General features: G+C 38.3%; 1 protein-coding gene across 1 annotated transcript in view; it reads left to right on the forward strand.

Moving 5' to 3' along the window:
* LOC119743426 (protein O-linked-mannose beta-1,2-N-acetylglucosaminyltransferase 1-like) overlaps window positions 1–20,869 on the forward strand; it is a 36,299-nt gene extending 15,430 nt beyond the window's left edge. The window contains exons 3-17 of the mRNA XM_038219827.1: window positions 2,811–2,904; window positions 3,806–3,939; window positions 6,616–6,795; window positions 9,005–9,131; window positions 10,835–10,933; window positions 11,248–11,375; window positions 11,505–11,607; window positions 11,925–12,094; window positions 14,475–14,533; window positions 15,859–15,931; window positions 16,592–16,720; window positions 18,249–18,374; window positions 18,831–19,079; window positions 19,595–19,704; window positions 20,116–20,869. Of these exons, the coding sequence (XP_038075755.1) occupies window positions 2,811–2,904; window positions 3,806–3,939; window positions 6,616–6,795; window positions 9,005–9,131; window positions 10,835–10,933; window positions 11,248–11,375; window positions 11,505–11,607; window positions 11,925–12,094; window positions 14,475–14,533; window positions 15,859–15,931; window positions 16,592–16,720; window positions 18,249–18,374; window positions 18,831–19,079; window positions 19,595–19,704; window positions 20,116–20,182 (1,848 nt within the window). The 3' untranslated portion in view covers window positions 20,183–20,869. The remainder of the gene's footprint in view (window positions 1–2,810; window positions 2,905–3,805; window positions 3,940–6,615; window positions 6,796–9,004; window positions 9,132–10,834; window positions 10,934–11,247; window positions 11,376–11,504; window positions 11,608–11,924; window positions 12,095–14,474; window positions 14,534–15,858; window positions 15,932–16,591; window positions 16,721–18,248; window positions 18,375–18,830; window positions 19,080–19,594; window positions 19,705–20,115) is intronic.
* Window positions 20,870–21,669: the final 800 nt, after the last annotated feature.

Genomic DNA, 21,669 nt, shown 5'->3' on the forward strand with positions numbered 1-21,669 from the left:
TAGCTTTTGTCTTCCGGTCACACTCAAACTCAAATGTAGTCTCTTTCTGGACATTATAAATTTCCTAACTTAGCCAAAATATTTGTGTGCATTTATACTAGCCTTCATTATATATTTGACCTCTAGGTTGGTCAATTGACCTAATTGACACTGTCATTTGACCAGGCCCCTGCCATGCATCCAGGGTGTTCCAAGACAAAGATTGAGTAACTAAGTATGAGGCAGAGATGTGCACTTACTTACTTGTCATTCAGATCTAAAAGTAAAATAGCATTCATGTAGCATGGTCAATTTATGGCAGTGGATCAGTACTTGAACTGAAAAATCAACAGTTTTCTAACATCACTGAAAGTCCCTGAGCTTCATATTGGCCATCTTTGGAATTTCAACACTTTTAATGAATATTCCTGCTACATGTACCGGTACTGTACATGGGTCTCAAGCAAGTATGGTACATGTACATTTATGTACATGTAGGTGAAGTCAAATAAAATAAACATGTAGTATACATCATGTACATGTACATGTATGTCCATGTACTACATGTATGTACTTTTCATGTATTCGTATGACTCCCTGTGGTGCATAAGGGCGATTCCAAGGTTACTCGCATTACACTTTTTTGCACCCTTTCGTGTTCCGATTGCTGTGGTTTTAGCAGTAGTTGGATTATCTATCTCTTATGCTGCATAAATATACCCTATATTCAAGGCTTCAACCTGATGGTAAAAAAAAATATGTTAGTACCATGACAAGATCGTGGCACTCTTTCGAAAAAACGGTTACTCGCATTACACAAAAAGGACATGCCAAAAATTGGCTCTGTTTGATTCCTCGGTCTGCTTAAACTGAAAGTGCAAGGACCAAATTAATATATTTACAGGACACCTACCACAGTACTTAACTGAAATGGTTAATAAAAAATGAAAACCCAAATCAGATATAAATTATACAGTGAGAAAGGTTGGTTACTCGCATTATGGTTACTCGCATTACAGTTTGTCCGACACTTTGGCTGTGGTCAAATACAAATTTTACCCCCACAATTTCGATCAGATATTAACTGCATGGAGTTGCACAACCCTTAACGTATGGACGGAAACCAAAATAAAGCCAACAGACAAGTCAAGGAATAAAAGATGACCAAAGAAGGATTTTGGTTACTCGCATTACGGTTACTCGCATTACAATTTGGTTCATTTGGTTGAAAAAAAAATCAAATCTTAATCAGGACAGGTCTAATTCAACCTAAATCATTTTATCAAACAAAACAAATGGCTAGGCTATACAATTAAATCAATTAATCATTCTTTAAGTATCAGTGTAATTAAAAGATTACCACTCAATCTTAATTTGTCTTTTAGAAAAGTTTGATGGTGCCCAGCACAGGCCTATTGAACATGAGTTATATTGTCATGTACATGACAATATAACTCTAAAAATGTCAATTATGCATATTTACTGATAACATTCCCTCATCAACTCTCAAGTTTGCTTTTACTGTTTGTACATCAACATTAGATTGATTGTACACAATGTGATTTTATGCAGATTCTGAGCAACTTTTGATGTAGGCCCTATGAATTCTTATACTGTTCAGATATGTGTACCACAAATCCTAGTCTGCATCAATTTACATTTTCAAGGGGCTTCCATTATTTCTTCTTATCAAAAAACAGTAAATCAGTAATCAAAAGTCATAATTTTTATTCATTATCATTATGGAAAGTTATATGGTTACTTGCATTACAGTGGTTACTCGCATTTCAATTTTTGACACCTACTGATGACATCATGCTTGGTATCATTTTCATTTCTTTTATCAATTCAATAGTTGTTACTAAGGGAAGAAGCAAAATATGAAATGGCAAAGACAGAATCAATTTTATTCAGCAGCAATATCAAAAACTTGATGTTTTGGTTAAGTCTCGCATTAATACATACCCAAACCAATGCAACAAAATTGCATCCACACTGCTATACAAGGAGCCATGGTCCAAAATTTGTTAATGTTTTGAGAAGATCTGAAGTCCAAGTATCAAAGTAAAATATAGTTTTAATAAGGCTAGTTCTGTGTAAAAATAACCAACCATTTGAAATTTGAATATTGAAAGGCTGATTTTTTTCCAGCCAAAGAACACCTTTAGTAATCTGAATTTTTTTCACAGAAAGTGATGAAGGATTGGCGAAAAAAAGTTTATATCCTGATCCTTACATGTGTTAGCAATAACTTAAATGCAAAAACCAAGCTCAGGAATGAATTTCATATTTTGGGATCATGTCTCTGTTTGCTTGGAATCGCCCATAAGCAAGTTACTGTGAATTTTCACTCTGTTTTTCTTTTCATTTAATTTTGTTTTTACAGTTTTGCAAAGTTTTAAAATCCTTAATCAACCTTTTATCTTTTAGTTTTGTGTCTTCTGTATAAATCTTTATAATTATTCAGTATTTATTATGATGACATTTTAAAAGCACCATCTCAATTTGTCATGATGTTGTGCTGAGGTCACAATTCATTATTCACATTGAAACCTTCCATTGCAGTTACATGTATGTCAGTTCTTTTATAATAATGTATACATTCATGTTATTTTGGCGGCTTTTTTCTTCCGAGTGTTATTTCTGATTTTGTTAAAGTGCTGCATTTTTTTGATGTTTTGTTTCATTAGCATTCATCAGTCATCAAGGGAAAATAGTCGCATATTTACCCAAATAATCTTGCACTAAATTCTGTCACCACAATGTTGTGTTTTATTCCAAATCTTACATTGCCTCATTTTTGGTTTGTCTTGATTGTCTTCTGTCTTCAGTTTATTTTGGTTGGTGTTCTGATGACCACAGTCATCATCAATATCTTGTTCATTGCTGACACTGGACGAAGGCTCAGGGAGGTGCAATCTGAGGGTAAGCAAAGTACTTTGACCCCTTCATGTAGCTTTCAAGTTGCACTCCGTATACATTAATGATGGACAGTGTTTCCTACTTGGCATTGGAATGTACATGATGCCATTTGGTTTACAGCTCTCGTTCAGGCAGTGCCTAGTCTTTGGACAAAGCTTTGAGGCAAATTGAGTAGAGACTACACAGTGCAGGCTGAGTTATTTGTCAGGATTGCCTTTTGCCCTTGGTTGTTGGTGATGGCACTATTGAATTCTTTGGGTATGATGTCAAGAATGAGTTCTACTTATCATTCAAATATGTTGCCTGCAGGAAGCCTCTACATGCCCTGAGATCAAAACTTGATGCACTGAACAGTCATCATTTTGCCTTGATTGTACTTGAACCAGTCCTTTCTGTGCACCCAGGATCATGGCCCACGTGCATTTAAACCTTGACAGCTGATAGGCCATTGTGACTACTGCCAATATTTAATACATGCGTACTGACATACTTTCTCTATCCAAAAGGGTAGAGAAGTTTTCCAAGGGCAAAAGGCAATCGTGATGATCTCATGGGGTATATTTGGTCGCCCCTCCAGTTGTTAAATGTTTAAAGTCTTGTCAAAGGACGGGTAGTGCTTTGATTAGTTTTATGCGAGGTGGAATTTAGTCACAATAAGAATATGTATGCAACAGAAGCTTTGAACAGATGAATCCCTGTAAAATGTTGCAGCATTGTAGTTCTTTTGTCACAAACCTGAAATCATGGTGAATATTTGTTCTGAGGCTGAGTTAATTATTTTATAAATTACTTGATTGAAGGATTTTTGTGACAAACATATTATTTGACCCCAAATTGATAACCTCTCCATTGACAAACAGTGTACATTGTAGTCTTTCTCATCATTATTTTCATTATTTGCCAGGAGGAGTTCAAGATGAAGTGGTGGAGACAGATTTGGTTTCCAATGGCAACACATTTGATAAACTTCCCCATCAATTGGAAATAGAGGTTCTGTCTAGTGACAAGAAGGCTGCAATATCTGTAGGGGGTACTCAGGTAATGTAGATGACATGTTTGTATGTATGTCTATGAAAAAGCCTCAAATCTTACTTGTATATTTTACATTCTTCATGCCCAAACCAGTTCATTGTGTAGCCTAAACAAAGTTTTGAGAGACACTTATCAGTCCTAAATTCTGTATGACCGTACTTACCATGGACCACTTGTGGGGTACCTGTCCATTGGAAGTACCCCGCAAGTGAAATCTTTAGAAATAGGGACAAAGGGACAACAATACACCAACCCTAGAAGTGTCCGCCCGCTGGAGCGTCCGTATGACCATGGACCCGTATGTTAAAGTTTTGATTTTGATGAAACTTGGTGCAGTGACCCTTGGTCAAAGGTCATGTAGGGTTCATTAGAAGTCATTGTTTAAGTATGCTTCAAATGTTTCTTTGTCTACATTATTTGATGGATTTTGATGTCCCTTGGATGGAGTGATCCTTCGGTGGGGGTTTCTTCTGAAATTAGAGGTCAAAGGTCATCTAGGGGTCATTTGAGGTTGTTGTTTTAAAAGGCACTTTTTTTAAACACGTGATCAGGGGATCAGTTGTTGATTTTATGAAACATATCCATTTTTAGTTTGGAAGGGCTTTCATTCCATCTGCAAGTTGTTAAAAATGAGAGTATATTCATTGAAATCCTTTACAGGCATTTTCCAGTTTTATAAATAGGATGAAATGAGATCTTCCTTTTGGATTTTGAGTTTCCTGGTTTGTGTACTACAGGAATATATCTTAGTTCATGTCATGGAAGGAAACATTAATATACCACAGTTTCTTTAAAAAAGTATCAAGTATTTAATTGTTTTTCCAACGAAATTCCGACTTTCATGATTTGCCCCACAAAATTTGATTTTTTAATGATTTTTTTCACAATATGTGATTTTATTTAGATTATAATTTCGAAGAAAAGTCGATGAAAATGGCAAATAAAAATTATCGTGAGTGTAGATTTAATCTCTTTCACCAGATGTAAATGGAGTGATTCTACGGTAGAATCATCTAGGCCAACACTGATTAGAGCCTTTTCGGCTGGATAAAAGGTTTAACATTGACCTGTCACTTGGAAAAAATCACTGCGTCACACGGTAATACAGTGTGTGGTGCGTGTGTGCGCACAATGCAACAGTACCACCTTACCGCCCGCTATACAGCCGACTTGGTACGGGTAGCCACATGAATGATCCAATGGATAAAATCCAACATGTGTGATTTTTGGAGGTTCAGATGAAGTTGTACAAAATGCAATGCTTTAAAATCAACATGATTATCTTGAGGATGGCGTAGAGAACATAAGTGATACATTTCACTGGCGGTTGCTGGAAGAAAAAGACGATAATACCTGATTTTTCCCACGTACCGGTACGTTACTGGAGTTTGGCTGAATCATGGACATGATTGAACATGTTGAATGGTGTCATGAATGGTGCCCTTGTGTATCGGACTTTTTCCTTGACTTTCTCAAGTAAGATGTGAACTTCTTTGTTGATGAGTCCGTTACTCTAACTGTAATTCAGGCTTTTTAATCTTATGAAAACACTGAACATTTTTCTTATCGTACAAAACTTCGTTTGGATCTAAAATAAAATGGGAGGCAGTGTCCGGAAATTGGGCATGAAGTGTATTGTACATACCGGTACATGTGTACATGCACATGTGTAACTGCAGCGTATGCCAGATTTTCGATCCGCCTAAATATTTTCCGATTTTTTTCCCCATATGCCAGTTTCATTTCTGATTTTTGTTTTTTGTTGGTGTTTGTGTTTTTCTTTGCTTGGATATTTGTTCTTCTGCCTTAACTTAAGATGTAATCACAATGAACTCTTGGTAAAAGTTCTGAATTTGCCACATAAAAAGTATCTTATTTCATCTTTATTCATGCAGTGCTTTTCAGAATCTATCATTGTAGTAAATAGGCTTTGTGTTTGTATTGTACTTGTTTTATGTTTCAAGATATCTTTTACTGTCTTATTATGATGAAATTAAACAGTTACTGTCTTGTTTTTATTCAGTCATTTTGTACTTCCTGCAAATGTGGTATATTATTATTGACAGCGTGAATTTGGATTTCTTCTCATTCAATCTGATATTTTGCTGTTTGGGTTTACCGTGGATAAATAAAGGAAAAAGTAAACAAAATAATATAATAATAATGTGAGTGTAGTCCCACCAAAACAGAAGACCAATATATTCTGTTTTTGGTATGTTGGAGTTCATGGCAGAAAACGGATGTCTGTTGTACTGACTAGTGTGGGTTTTGGGTTGCTTATCTTCATACCTTGCTTTTTGAATTAGAGACTGACCATGTTTTTACAAAAATGGGATAGTCGGGCTGTCTTAGTGTTATTTTTCCTCCTATTTATCTCTAGTGACCCACTGTTAAAGTTTTACTAATACACTACATATGCATGGTGTGGGTACATGTATACATGTATGTATCCAACACAAAACTGATATTTCATTCCTGGTTTCCTCTCAAGTAGAAATTTGAATTAGAGTAGTACCGTACTTGACTATTCTGTCAATAGTTTGATTTTCTACTTTCTGTATGCATTTAAATATGGAAAATAATGCTTGCTCACTTTGTGACTGAAATCAGTTGCATAACTGCTTAAGCATTGATCATTGAGGACATTCTTCTTGGTGGTACATTTCTTTGCACATGCTACAGGTTGTAGAAGAGGAAGAGAAAGATGTTGGGAGGGGCATTCACATCTTAGTACTAAACCAAGCCACTGGTAGTGTCATGGCTAGGCGTGTCTTTGATACCTATGTGGCACATGAAGATGAGGCTATGGTGTTGTTTCTTAATATGGTGTCTGATGGAAGGATACTGATATTCACCATTAAGGTGAGTGCTCTTTTGTGATTCCAGTTCGGCATATACCTAGTTGGGTCCGGTACCTAGAAACAGGAACCATTCTACAATGGAACTTGCCACTATGATGTACATGTATGTCATTGACAGTACTGCGAGCCAATCATACACATCAAAGTGGTTAAATTACGACAAAGTAAAAAAAAGGCCATTCAAGTATTGTTAGATTGAAGACAAATAAGAAATGGATATTTTTGCAAGTCTGCATACTTTGTTTTTGCTTCTCTGTGTATTTCCTTAATGCTCATACTCATAACATGGTCTGAAGCTACATTGTTATGATAATTTTGCAATTACTGGCCACCAATGAGCACAGCCTGAGAATACCTTACAAACCCTGGACCATCAATCCCACCTAAAACACCGGTGTGTATCCATCACACTACATTGTATATATCAAATGTGATGTACCCAGGGTGGCTTTACCAAGTTGGGGAGTGCATGTACCTACTGGAAGGAGGGGTCATCCAGTCCAGTGTACCCAGAATCGTGTTTCTAGGGTGCAAATTGGTAGTGCTGCAGCCGAACCACCGAATCGAACTAAAAATGGCCGAACTTGGCCTTCCGAACCGAACCCCAACCGAACCGAACCGAACCCAAAAGTCGGTTCGGAAGAGTTCGGCAAGTATTTGTTGATAGCGCTAGGAATGCTAATGCTTGCAATGAAAGGGCAAAATTAAAGCGCACGGATGATTGAATTTACCGTGTTGGAAAGTCACCGCATGCATCTTCATTATTTGCGATGTTCTAGCCAGGCATACAATAGGATATCAGGGCCGATACGCTTTGAAAAAATTGTACGCACATGCAATTCTCTAGATGAAAATCGTGCTCTTGTTTTGGACGCGCAGCGCGGCTGGGATATCCCTGCCCTGCCGTGTTCTATGACGTAGTTCGTTTGGACCAAACCATTTGCGGTGAAGGGTGCACTTTCCTCGGCACAATTTACCAGCATTTTCATCTTTTTCACCGTGTCAAAATTACAAATAATACTTTTTAAGGAGTCAAAAACCTTTCCCTCGTTCAAAATAAGTTCTTAATTTTCGCAATATATTTTTTTTTGTAAAGAATGTATACGAAAAACGATGTAATCTCCCAAAAGAGGGTGAAAAATTAATGGATCCGTCCACAGAATGAATATTCAGAGCTGTCGCAAATCGAAAAGTTATTAATTTTCTACCGTAGCTACTTGTCAGCTTGTTGATAAAATAATTATTATTTCATAAGTTTGGCACAGTAAAAGGACCTGTATGTTCTTAGAACAAAACTAATCAGCAATTATTACACAAAACTAAATTATTACACAAAACTGGGTGCTGTGGGACTTAACCTATTTGGGATGCACCTTGTTGGGGTCTGTGCATTAGGATATCCAGTGATGTCTAGCTGGTATGTAACAGCACATGGATTGGGATTTCTCAGTGGTATGGATTGACTGTTGGGTTGTACATGTACCTAGTTTGGAGGTACCCAGCTAAGGCCAAAAAAAAAAGTCTCCGGTTTCTGGTATGCGCGCGCGTCGCCGTAGCCCTGCGCGTCGGCAAAATGAAAAAGTGGTTTTTTTCAATAAAAGATGATGTCTCAAAACCGCCAAACTCACTGGTTTGACTGGAATTCTGCTGCAGCACAGTTTTAACGTGTTTTTAGATGGGGGTATGATCGAGAATAAGCTTTATGTGGACTCACTGGACTCCCGTACATTTTGCACTAAGTTTAGTCGGGCACCATTTGCAGTCATCAGCCGACATTTGAAGCAAAAAAGTCAGATAAAAAAAAAAAAAAAGCCGCGTCGCCGCACCACTTTTTGGGCAAGCTCCATACCAGAAACCGGAGACTTTTTTTTTTGGCCTAAGGTGTACTTGGTGGTGGAGAAGCAAATGTTGTATACACTGCAGATGTACCCACTGGGATGATCTCAGTGGGATACAGGGAGATTTACAAAGTAGTCCCACGCACTTAGTTTTTTGGAAATGTTACACTCTTGGTAAATTGGGACTGGCGGATGTACAGTAACCAGTGAATACTTTTCTTGACTTAGTGTCAACATGTTGTACATGGTTGTATTTGCAGGTGGGGAAATGCAAAATACACAGATTGTTTTCCTGAACTTTAGCTTATTTTCTATATTGATATTTCCATTGTATGAATTAAAACTGCTTTGTTGTCCTGCACTTTGCAACAGGATGAGGGTACATTTCAGCTAAAGGAATCGGCCCGTGCATTCCTGAAGACCCTTGGTAGTAGAGATGCTGAAAAGATGGGCTGGCGGGATACTTGGGCATTTGTGACTCAGAAGCAGAGGAAGCATGGTGAGTAGGCAAATGGGTACTACCATCAGGTATGGCTGTCCAGCTATTATGATCTGATCCTATCAACACATCCAAGTACATATTTTTCCCATGGCGGTGTGAAACACGCCGTGGGCTTGAGCTGCTTATGTTGGTTGGTGGGTGGGTGGGTGGGTGGGTGGGTTGGTTGTTGGACACTTCACTCGGGGGCTATATATTGTATTCATACAACTCAAGTATTACAGCTTTGTGACTCAAGTGTGACAGCTTTGCATTCGAAGACTGGTTTTGCAAACACTGTTGCGCATGCATCCAATTTGCATATTTTTCGCATATTGGATCACGCCCCATTCCTTTTCGTTTTCTGTACTATCGAGGAACCGGTGTCATGCCAAAAAATGTCTGTGCTAAATAGTGTCCGCTTAGCGTGCATCATATGGCGTGCTTGTGGTCAGCTTCCAAGACGTCACAAATGAAATCGTTTTTCATCTAATTTTCCTTTTATACTTTTGTTTCTAACTGTAACTTTTCTATCTGTTACTATTAAACTGATTATAGAATTTGTTATGAATTGATATTTCTAACATTTAAACTCAAATTCGGCTAAAAGCTTTGTTTTTGTGTCAGGTCACGTGTGTACGTGTAGACTAGGTAGCGTGATAGTGGTCAATGTACAAATTATTCCTCTGGCTGCTAAATGACGGTTTCATTTTGAGCATCGTTTGGTGCAGTATTTGGCAAGAAAATTGACGAACAGTATCGTAAATCCGTGCTGTAATGCATGACAGCGCTCGGACACTATATTTAGCACCGGACACAAGTGTCTTGCGTCTGTTGTACATGCTCAGGGGACACTATTTAACACCGGACAGTTTTGGCATGACACCGGTATGGCAGTACGGCCTCGAATTTTCTTTCCCCAAACTACATCCATGGTTTTTGAGCGCCCTCTACGATACTTTTATGATACGTACACAGGTATATATTACCATGAATGTCCAGGATTTGTCGAGCAGTGCGATAGCTCAGTCGGTAGGGTCGTGATTTTGTACTCCGAGGGATCTTCCCGGTGTTGTGGGTTCAAGTCACCGTTTTGTACCCAATTTTTTTTCTAATCTGAGGCTTTGGAGGATTTCTTTTAAAAGGCAAATAAAGTCTGAATTACATTACGTTTGATTTCATTTCTTTTTTTCTAATTTTGTATTTTTTCTCATGTTTTTAAGAAAAGTAAAGTGCAAAATGCCATAGCGTACAACCCCATGCGAATGTCGTTTGGGGAAAAAAAAATCGCGGTACAGCCCGGGAGCATGGACGGTGCCGTATAGCCGTCTTCACACGTTACCCGGCCGCCGTGGCTTGTACCACATGGTTCTTGTTGGTATTCTATTTGGTGTCTGTTGCTTGACTAAATATATAGCCCAAAACAGATCAAAAGTGGACTTGGTCAAAATTTTGAATCAAAACTCTCCTTATATTTTTTTCTCATTTATCAAGATTGAAACAAAAATTCTCAACTCAACTTTTGTATGATAAGTTAAGCATTATTTGTACAAGTACGAAATGTTGATCCTACACAGTAAAATTGATGTACATATTATGATCTCTATTCATGTAACATGTCTGTCTGTCTATTGTGCTTGCACAATCTCAGTGAGTTAAATGGTTGTAGCATTTTAGATTCAGATAGTTGTATCATTGCTAGATACCTGGATGCTCTCTTGCAGGTCATGCATTTGCAGAGATGCACAACAAAGCAGTTGACATGAATCATTGGGGTTCTCCAGTCATACTTAAGACTACCATCAACCTTATGTCAGTCAAAGGTATGTTCAGAAACGTCCTACTTAATATTATCTTGATTTGAACTTTTCCCTTTTCTGTCAAAAGCAGTCTGTTTGTAATCAATGAGTGGAGTCCTCAGTGTTACTCTACTGCATATTATATAAACTGTAATGCATATTCATACAATGTAGCTTTCTATATAATTTAGGCATTTTGCACTATGTGCTTAAACAATACATAACATGTCTAGTTGACAACACATGTACAAGTTCTGGATTAATAACTCCTTTTCATCTTATTTTCTTTTTTTGGGTGACTTTTGAGTACTGAACTGATTTATGTCTTTTTTTTTCAGAGAGTGAATGCAGTTGGCCCGATACAGAAGCAAATCAAAGGAGACGTACCTTCTGTGATCAACTGGAAGGATATGGAAGTCTTTGTTCCTGTGATGCCCCAGCTCCTATTGAAATGAGACCAGAACAAGTCAGTCACATTCTGAATACTGGCCTAAGTCCTTCAGTCCAGAATTTGTCCTAGCTCAACCACCTTTTTGTTGCTTTGTAACTTTCTTTGACATATTTTCAACATTTTATTGTATTTTCTTTCTTACAGCTTAAGAACAACACGATGTGGAATATTCCAGTGGTTGTAATTGCCAGTAATAGACCAAACTACTTGTATCGTATGCTGAGGTCACTTCTCTCAGCTCATGGAGGTTAGTTACAACTCAGTATTGAAGAAACAAGAGTTTCCTTATTCGTACAAGATAATTAATCATGTGTCATAATTTTACCAACCTTATTCCAAGTGATTTTCTGTATTGTTTTTAAGTGAGTGAGTTAATTTATGTCATTTTTGGGTGGTGTCTTCACTTTTGAAAGTCTTTCATCTCAAAGTCATCACTGTGTGATAGTGATTGTATTAATACATGAGTAAACCAACACATGATAAGTTCATGTCATTCGTATGCAGATCGCAAGCATGTCAAAAGCCAGATTTAATCCTTTTTTTCTGTTTAAAAATTCTTTTCAGTGAATCCCAAAATGATCAATGTCTTCATTGATGGCTACTTTGAAGAGCCACTGGAGGTGACCAGACTATTTGACCTCAAGGGAATACAGCATACACCAATAGGATCCAAGGCTGGCCGGATAAGCCAACACTACAAGGCTAGCCTTACGGCTACATTCTCTATGTACCCGGTATGTACACAGTCAAGGCTGGTCAGCGCAGTGAATAGGTTTATCTAGATACCAAGTTTTTATTATTATTATTTATTATTATAAGCCAACACTAACAGGCTAGCCTTACGGCTACATGCACATTATCTATGTAACCGGTAAGGCTGGTCAAATAAGCCAACAGTACCAGGCCAGCTTTACGGCTACATTCTCTATGTCCCCGGTATGTACACAGTCAAGGCTGGTCAGATAAGCTAACACTACAAGGCTAGCCTTACGGCTACATTCTCTATGTACCCAGTATGTGCACAGTCAAGGCCAGTCAGATAAGCCAATACTACGAGCTAGCCTTACGGCTACATTCTCTATGTACCCAGTATGTGCACAGTCAAGGCCGGTCAGATAAGCCAATACTACGAGGCTAGCCTTACGGCTACATTCTCTATGTACCCAGTATGTGCACAGTCAAGGCCAGTCAGATAAGCCAATACTACGAGCTAGCCTTACGGCTACATTCTCTATGTACCCAGTATGTGCACAGTCAAGGCCGGTCAGATAAGCCAATACTACGAGGCTAGCCTTACGGCTACATTCTCTGTGTACCCAGTATGTGCACAGTCAAGGCCAGTCAGATAAGCCAATACTACGAGGCTAGCGTTACGGCTACATTCTCTATGTACCCAGTATGTGCACAGTCAAGGCCAGTCAGATCAGCCAACACAGCCAACACTATATGGCTAGCCCGTTGGTAGCCAATTGGCCTCTGTAGTCATTCAAGCTAATGCAACTAATGTGATTGCCTGCAGTATTCAAATATTCACCTCCAGAAGTTGTGTAGATAGCCTTTCCAAGGCTGGAATCACAAGTATAATTCCATATTGTTTTAAGAACTCTTAAGGAAAGCACTTGGGAGTATACTTTGTGTTCCCATGACAACCCAATTTAAGAAAGTTCTAAATTAACCCTAACCCACCTCACTCCTCCAAAATCCTCCTGGCGGTTTTGGAGGATTCTAGAGGATTGAGGATGAATGGTGATTGAATCAAATGAGGATTCTGGAGGATTGAGGATGAATGGTGATTGAAGCACATGAGGATTTTGGAGGATTGAGGATGAATGGTGATTGAAGCACAAGAGGATTTTGGAGGATTGAGGATGAATGCATTTTGAGGCAGGACTGTCGGATGATTTTGAAGGATTTGGCATTGGTTATCCTTCATTTAAACACGAGTGCAAAATTTTGGGTTGAGGAGGATTTTGGAGGATTGACGATGAATGCATTTTGAGGCAGGACTGTCTGACAATTTTGAAAAATTTGGGCGGAGTTGAAAAATTTTGGAGGATTTTGGAGGATTGAGGATGGTTCTTAGCCAAAAGGGCCTAGGGGGTTAGGGTTAAGGAATAAAATTGTGATGAAAAAGTGTAAACGTTTCGTTTCAAACTTGGCAATTTGCTTAACCCCCCCTCCTCCCAAACGTCATTTTTTTTTTTTAAATTGTACATTTTATGACGGTTTTAAGACGGTTTAGATGTTGATACAGTAAAGTCCAAATTTTGCCCTCTGGTGTAAAACGCTGGATACACTTCTGGGTTAAAGGGTCTTTGACATGAATTTTTCTAAGAAACATTTTTGTGTGCAACTTTATACTCTGCTTAAATGTATGAATTTTAAAAGTGCACTTCTTAAACATGTTAAACATTAAGAATTTCCCATGCTGTTCCGGACAACAGAGGGCGTTGTTGCTGTGATGTCATTTCAGGAAGACGCTGTTCAGTTTAGGGATTTTTTTGTTTAAATTGTGAACCCAAAAAAATTGCTCATTGCAAACATTTGTGAGAAAAGTTTGTTCATTGACTCTTTGCCATGTTCTGACACAACTTATCACCAAAGAAAAGAAAAAGTATGACAGCAAAATATCCTAAATTCTGGCAACTTTTGGTGCTGAAATAGCTGTAACATTGAGGTTTCTGCCTGGAATGACATCACAGTTTTGCTTATGACTATGTAAATTCACATTGGCATCCAACCAGACACCCAAATACCCTTGAAATTGGCAAAACAAACATTGAAAATGAAGTTAAATATGACTCAAAGGTGTATTTTCAAGGATTGCATTAAAAGTTTACATTGCATGGGACCTTTATAGGTTTGAAAATCTTGCAGTTTGGGAAAAACAGCTCTTAGTAATTTTATAAGGAGTAGGAGTAGCACTCAATAAGGAGTAGCATCCAATAAGGAGGAGCTGAAGCTGACCCAAGTATTAACCTCTTGCTGCTTGCTTGCCTGGGAGTATATTATGGTCTCGGAAGTAACACTCAAATGACTAGCTTAGTTGTACATATTGTTAACCCTAACTCAACAGACTCATAAGAATCATCATCACTGATATTTCTCCACCAGAATGCCAAGTATGCAATCATTTTGGAGGAAGATCTGGATGTTTCAGAAGACATATTTAGGTAAGAGAGAGGATGATCACTAGAGCTGTAGCTGATTTCAAGATTTATGCAGTAAATTTGTTGTACACTGCACAACTACTTTGCCATTAATTGCTTAAAACTTGGCAACGATGCACAGGTTTCATTCTAAACTTTGACAAGAAAGATGATTTGCTTTTTGCTTAATTTCATTATGGTCACTAGGCAGGTGTTAGATTAGCTCAGTGCGCCATTTTTTTAAAATGTATAAAATCGGGCAGCAACTCTCAAAAATTCTCTGTCTAACCCAGCATTTCATAACCCTCAAAACTAAAGCTGTGAATTTTTTGTAACAACCTTCATATGTTGAGGGATGACAGGTTCTATGATGATCAAGTTGCAGACTCATGCATGCACTCCTGCGATGTAACTTTCTGGAAACAGTGTTTCATAAGTCATGCAACAAAATGTTGCACAAGCAAAGTTTTCACCGTTGCATAATGTTTCAATTTTAGAAGTGAAAGATCAGTTGTATATTTCGTAGTTGTGTATGGAGTGAAGTAACAAATATATGCTGTTTTACATGAACAGTTTTAAGCACTTTGCTTCTAAAAAGATATCAAGGATTACAAGGATATCATGTTATAAGATGTGGCATGTGGGGTATTGAATCAGGATTAATGTTGATTAAACAACTTTACTTGTTACGGTTGATATTTATTAGGAAGCCATTGAATCGGCCCAGTATCGATTATAAACAGAATCTTGCAGCAATTCTCATGATGCTCGCGGAACATGGAATAATGTAGTGTGTTTGTGGGACACAGCAGCACTACATTTTCCGTGTTCCACAAGCACGAGCGGGACAACCAATTTATCTTCAAGCAAACTTGATGCACAGTCCTGTTTTACTATACTTTCGAGGACAATGCTTTGTGTTTCCCTTTGTCCCTGTAATGTAACACTCTCCCATAGACTTAGCACACGAACTTACTACAGAGGACAATTTCCAACAAAAGACCCAACTCCTGAGGACTGAAAGGATCTGTTGTTCTCCCTTTGTGTGTCGGTCCGCGGGGGTTATGTAGATCACGTACACGCATGCTATACACAAACTTTTCAGTAGTTATTCTATTACACGTGCATGTTGTGCGGGATGGCGTGGGTATCTTAGAATACCGCAATAAGCAGAGTGCGGTATGGACCATGGCTGTGCTACATGGTTATATGTAGCACGGCTTGTTGCCATAGATCGACCAATCAGGATTTAGGATTCAAGTTTGGTTGAAGATAAAAACTAATGCCAAATGTCTAGCTAACATTTAAAGAAAAACAATATTGTTTTTGTGTCTTTAATTTGTTTTCAGCTATTTCAGTCAGACAAGTTACCTACTTGAAAAGGATGATAGCCTGTATTGTATATCATCCTGGAATGACCTGGTGAGTTACACAGACTTTTGACCTTATTTTCCTCATGGTGTGATTGATCCAATTGCCTCACAATCCAATACACCATGTAGTGTATCAGTGTTCTCTGTCAGTGGTTCCTTGTCATTGTATGCTCAGTGTGATGGAACCAATGTCAAGTTGATGTCTTAAATGGACATTCTTTGTGTTTGTGACAGAGCCCCCTCTGTCAAATCATGCCCTGGTTACTCCTAACCATTATCTGGTATGATGCTCTGCTCTATTTGTCCTCTGAGTGGCGTATGGAACACAGATGCACTACATTTTCTATGTCCCATGAGTGTGAGTGGGATAATGAATTGATCTTTAAGCAGACTTTACGTACATTTAATATGGAATGCGCACACTGTGGTCACTGTTCAGCAGTCATCCTATTCCACCTGTGTGCTATTCAATGTACATACCGATCAATAGTGTGGATGTACTTAATTACCATATGGACTGTATAATATGGGTTAAAATCACACTGTTGTTGCCATGGATCAACCAATCAGGATCAAGGCTTTTATGTTGTGCGTGAAGATAAAGCTCTTTATCATGAAACCCAGACATGGCACATATTTCTGTGATCCATTTATTCACCATGAATAGATAATTGAATGGCTGTTTTGTTGTGTTCTTTGAACCCTTTAGGGTTATGAGCATACAGTTCATGACCCTGCTCTGCTGTACCGTGTAGAAGGTATGCCTGGTCTTGGCTGGTTGCTGAAGCGGTCACTGTATAAGGAGGAGCTAGAACCTAACTGGCCCACACCAGAAAAGGTACGTCTTGGCTTAGCCTGAATCAAATCATACGTATGCATAGGCCCAATAGTTCTCTAGATTGTATGACGTAGGTCTTCAGAAGTAATGCCTGAGTATTTTATTCAATAGAGTCCTAGTAAAATGCTTTACTTTCACCAATAAGACCCTATTTTTTGTTTACAAGCAGTGACATTTGCCCAGGTCTGTCATAGGCAGCAATTCTGGTAGATGTATTCAAGACATTGTTGAAAGGCTTGTGAGAAGAATGCTGCCATGAACATAACATCATACTCTCTCAGGTAGCAGTCTCAAGTTGCTATGTAGCGTTTCCTAATTAACCTGAAGCCTCAAAACGTGTTGCTGAACCCCTTGGTTGATGAGCTTCAGATACAGTTACACACTGTATAAACGTGAAAACTGTACTTTTGAAGTCACTTGAACAATAAACGTTACAATAGGATAGTGAAATTTAGTCTGAAATTAAAAAAAAGGTAGGGTCTGGGAAAACTTGGCACAAAATTAAACAGAGGGTTGTATAGCATTGCTTCTAAAAAGACATTTAGGATTACAAGTATGATGTTATAAGATGTGGCATGTGGGGTATTGAATCAGGATTAATGTTGATTAAACAACTTTACTTGTTACGGTTGATATTTGTTAGGAAGCCATTGAATCGGCCCAGTGTCGATTATAAACAGAATCTTGCAGCAATTCTCATGATGTGAGCTTATCTATTGTCTGGTTTGTATCAAAACAAAAATGGTGTGACTGCATATCAAACCTAATGTTGAGTGGATACAATCAGTATCCTCACCACTGGATTAGCAATGTGTTATCATGCCGCCTGTAGGCTGTGTGCCACAACAAACCATTGGAATCCAAAGACTTAATCCAAGGTTTGGATTGAATAGTTGTTGTAAATTGGTCATAATCAATTGGTTTTTGTATGCACCGGGGTTGATCAAAATAGTTATCTAAGCCGAAACTCGCACTGTCAGTGTTGGTCTTAAACAAACTTTCTCCAAAAGGAATGTGCACAGTTTGGTTGAGATCGAGGATTTATAGTTGCTTAAACCAAATAAACAAGGAGCACCTTTTATACCCTCTGATGCATTCATAGCCACTGACATATGGCAATATCCTGTAAGGTCAGTTTAATTCGGCTGGCTTCAGATGCCTATTGCCACTGAAAAACAAATATATTATGACTTGACTGTGCATTGAGTTAATCTCATAAGTCCTGGGTACTCGGTTCAGTCCAAGAGCTTGCAAGAAAAAATATCAACTGCTCGGGTGGGACTCAAACCCACGACCTTCTGCTTAATAGTACATAGGTCTTAAAGACTGAGCTTACCAAGGTGGGCTGACTGGTTTAAATCTGTTTTAGCAGTGGATAGTGTTATTAATATTGTGTGTGATGAAGTTTTGCATTGGATTTTACAAGCATTAAAGCCTTGCACTGAGTATACTTTGCATGTGTCTATTGGTTAGTTTATTGTTTGTTGTTTCATTCATTCTTAAATCAAGTGTATTTCTGTGTCTGTAGGTTTGGGACTGGGACATGTGGATGCGATCACCCCAGGTGCGCAAAGGACGAGAGTGCATCATACCAGATATCTCCAGGACATTTCATTTTGGAGCTAGTGGTCTCAATATGAATAGTCATTTTCAGGTTTGTCAGAATGCCTTTCAAAGTCTTAACCATAGACAATTGATATTTCACCAATATTTGTTGACAAATCTTGTAAATGGGTTTAATGCAAGCACTAACTGAGCTATTAGGATGTAGAGGGCATTGGACTGGTGTAAGCGGAGGGCTATTCTATGTACTCCAACAGTAATGGGCAGTTTGATGGAATTTGCTGACTAAGCAGTTAACAAATACATGTACGTGTTCAAGAAATGTTATTGAGAATAGTTCTTGAATTTTTTTTTTCAACATTTTTAAGAGTGATAAATGTGGGACTTTTCTTAATATATTATGGTAAAAAAAAGGGTTCTTGTGTTGTAGACATGTATGAGTTTTGGAAAATGAAAGCGGAAAACACTTGTGAACAGAAAATAAAAGATTACAATAAATTTTAATGTAAATTTTAATTCAGTCTTGTGCTTGACCCTTGTACCATAGGAAATGTATTTCAAGAAGCATCCTTATAACACAGTGCCTCATGTGAAGCTAAAAAACCTGGAAGGACTGACAAGAGAAGCGTATGAAGACCTGATGCATGGGTTGATCAGCAAGGCAACCGTGCTAGATCACTCCTTAAATCCCTGCGATGAAGAACATTTTATACCATACACCAAGGGCAAATCTTATGTCATGTACATCCAAATGTACACTGACAGTGACTTTGAAACATGGCTTGCTCTTGCAAGGGTAGGTGATAGGTGAACTTACATTGAACCGTTTTGGGTCTGGGCTAATGCTTTGGATTATGATAACTTCTGGATTAGTAATATCAAAATTAGTACCTTTTAATGGCATGCTAAATATCTAAATCAGTTGACATTTCCTTCAAGAATTGAGAAGACATATTAAATAGAGCATGTTAGCCTAGTGACTTTGTCTTCACATAGGCTTGGAGCCTCCAATCATTTCTTCTTTCTTTGTGGAGATGTAGGTTTTTAATATGTTGTAAATTTTTGTCAAGCACTTGTGACGGGAAGGGCAAAGCCTGGTATGGTATTGCACCTGGTCCTGTTTTTCAAAGGCCATGCTCCATTTATTGCTGTTTACCAGCTAATCCTGGCCAAGAAATAAACAAAAATCAAAAAAATGTGGCGTAATACATATGTACGATATGCCTGGAAGTCTGGTATTCCTGAAAAAAATCTGACCTGTTTTTGCATGCTAAAAAGTCTCAAATCTATTAAATGACATTTCTTCAACAGTGCTTCCGTATTTGGGATCTGGATGCCAGGAATGTGCACAGAGCATCATGGCGACTATTCATGAAAGAATCCCCATTATTTATTGTTGGCTTCCCTGCATCACCGTATGCGTAAGTGAACAGATTCAAAAATATTGCCATTTAACAACGTTGAGTTTGGAGAAATCCTGTTTTATTTTGCTATTCACATAGACTTTTGAACTGTAAATTCCTTCAACACAGGATACAATACAGATTGCTGAGCAAAAATCAGATGAAAAGTAATTGAAAACAATACACATTGTATGAAATATTTGGCTGGATATAAAACCAGAGATTTGCCAGTAATTAGATTTAATTTGCACGCAGCTTATAACCCAGGAAAGTACTACTGTGTCACCTGGACTCTCTGCAGCAGTCACTTGATCTGTTAAGCACTGCCCCATGATGTGTTGCCCAATCACAGCTGTGACTGCCTAATAATTAGGTTAAGCAGTTTGATTTGGGAAAATAATATTCCTTTTATAATTGTTGATTCTCTAGGAAATACAAACCTGCTGATGTGCAGCCCATCTACCTGAAGAAAGAAACCAAGACCAAATTACGCTGAGTTAGTACAGATTTGTAGTGTGAAACTCTGCTCCAGTCTAGTAAGCTGTACCAGTGTGCCTCCTATAGGACAGTCAATCAGTCTAGCTTTGCAGGACAGCGTGGTAATTCTCACCCTTGCTCTACCGTAACCTAGAGACGATATCAAGCCCAGACTAAGCCACCAACACCATCCTCCAATTGAAGTGAGTGTTGTGAATTGGTGAGGCAGTGAAGTCCTTTCCTTGTACTGAAATGAACAGTGACTCAGGACTTTGAAAGCTCTGACACAGGCATAAAGGAATGTAATAAACGCTTGAGTCTTGAGTCCTGCAGCACATACTTGTTCATTGTTAGATTTTGTTCAAATGCGCCAATACCTATACCTTAGTGTTCAGGCTACACTGTCAGGTTCAATAGACGTATATTTCACTTTATCTGCAAGCAAACTTGAATCCTCGATCCTGATTGGTCGATCCATGGCAACAAGCCGTGCTACATATAACCATACCGCTCGGCCACGGTCCATACCGCACTCCGCGTGTTGCGCTATTCCAAGATGCGCGCGCCATTCCGTACAAACACGCATGTGTATAGGATAAGCGCTGAAGTCTGTGTACAGCGTGCATTTCATCTTTATTGTGCGTCAAGTTTGCTTGAAGATAAATTCGTTATCGCGCTCGCGCTCGTGGAACACGGAAAATGTAGTGCGTCTGTGTCTTACATACCACTCGGCCTTCGGCCTCGTGGCATGTGGGACACAGAGGCACTACATTATTCCGTGTTCCACTCGCGCTCGCAAGATAACTAATAATATACGTAAAGTTTCATTTTTTTCTGAATTCATTGAAACATGACCAATGTGATGCATACAAGAAGTTGATACCTAACTTTTCCAAAAGGTTAAAAAAGAGGATCATGAGCAACAGTTTTGATCAGAGATCATTGCTTTGCTTTTTACATCTTTTAATACAGAGTCATTTTAATACAGCTTTTAATATAGAATCACTCTCTGTATGATGGATGAGAAGCAGTATTGGTTTTCAACCTAGGATGTTGTACTTGATAGTGAATATGTTTTAAGCATGCAGCTTGCTGGGTGTAACACTGAGAGTCACGGAGGCCAATTCTACTGTCATTTATTTATCATATGCATTGTCATTATTTGTTCATTCATTGGGTGCCAAGCTGTGATGCAGGATTATCCCCTACTAAGAAAGTCTTGCAAATTTGCAAATTCAAAAGCAGATCACCAATTGCTGTCATCGTTTTTAGCCTTGGTGAAAATTTGACTGTATTTTACTTCGTGTGTCCAGTCATGAGAACTGCTTATAAATGCAGACTCATTTCCCTAAAACCTATTTGAAATACATTTTTTTCCTGTTTTTTTTCTTAATATCTCTGGAATATTTTTTTGTTCGTTAATTGTGAATTATTGCCATTGTGTGTAAAAAGCCAGCTCAGGACAAGTAATTTCAATGAACAATCTTGAGAATGATTAATTATTGT

Source organism: Patiria miniata, unplaced genomic scaffold (genome assembly GCF_015706575.1).
Source record: "Patiria miniata isolate m_02_andy unplaced genomic scaffold, ASM1570657v1 HiC_scaffold_6, whole genome shotgun sequence".
Taxonomy (NCBI): Eukaryota; Metazoa; Echinodermata; class Asteroidea; order Valvatida; family Asterinidae; genus Patiria; species Patiria miniata.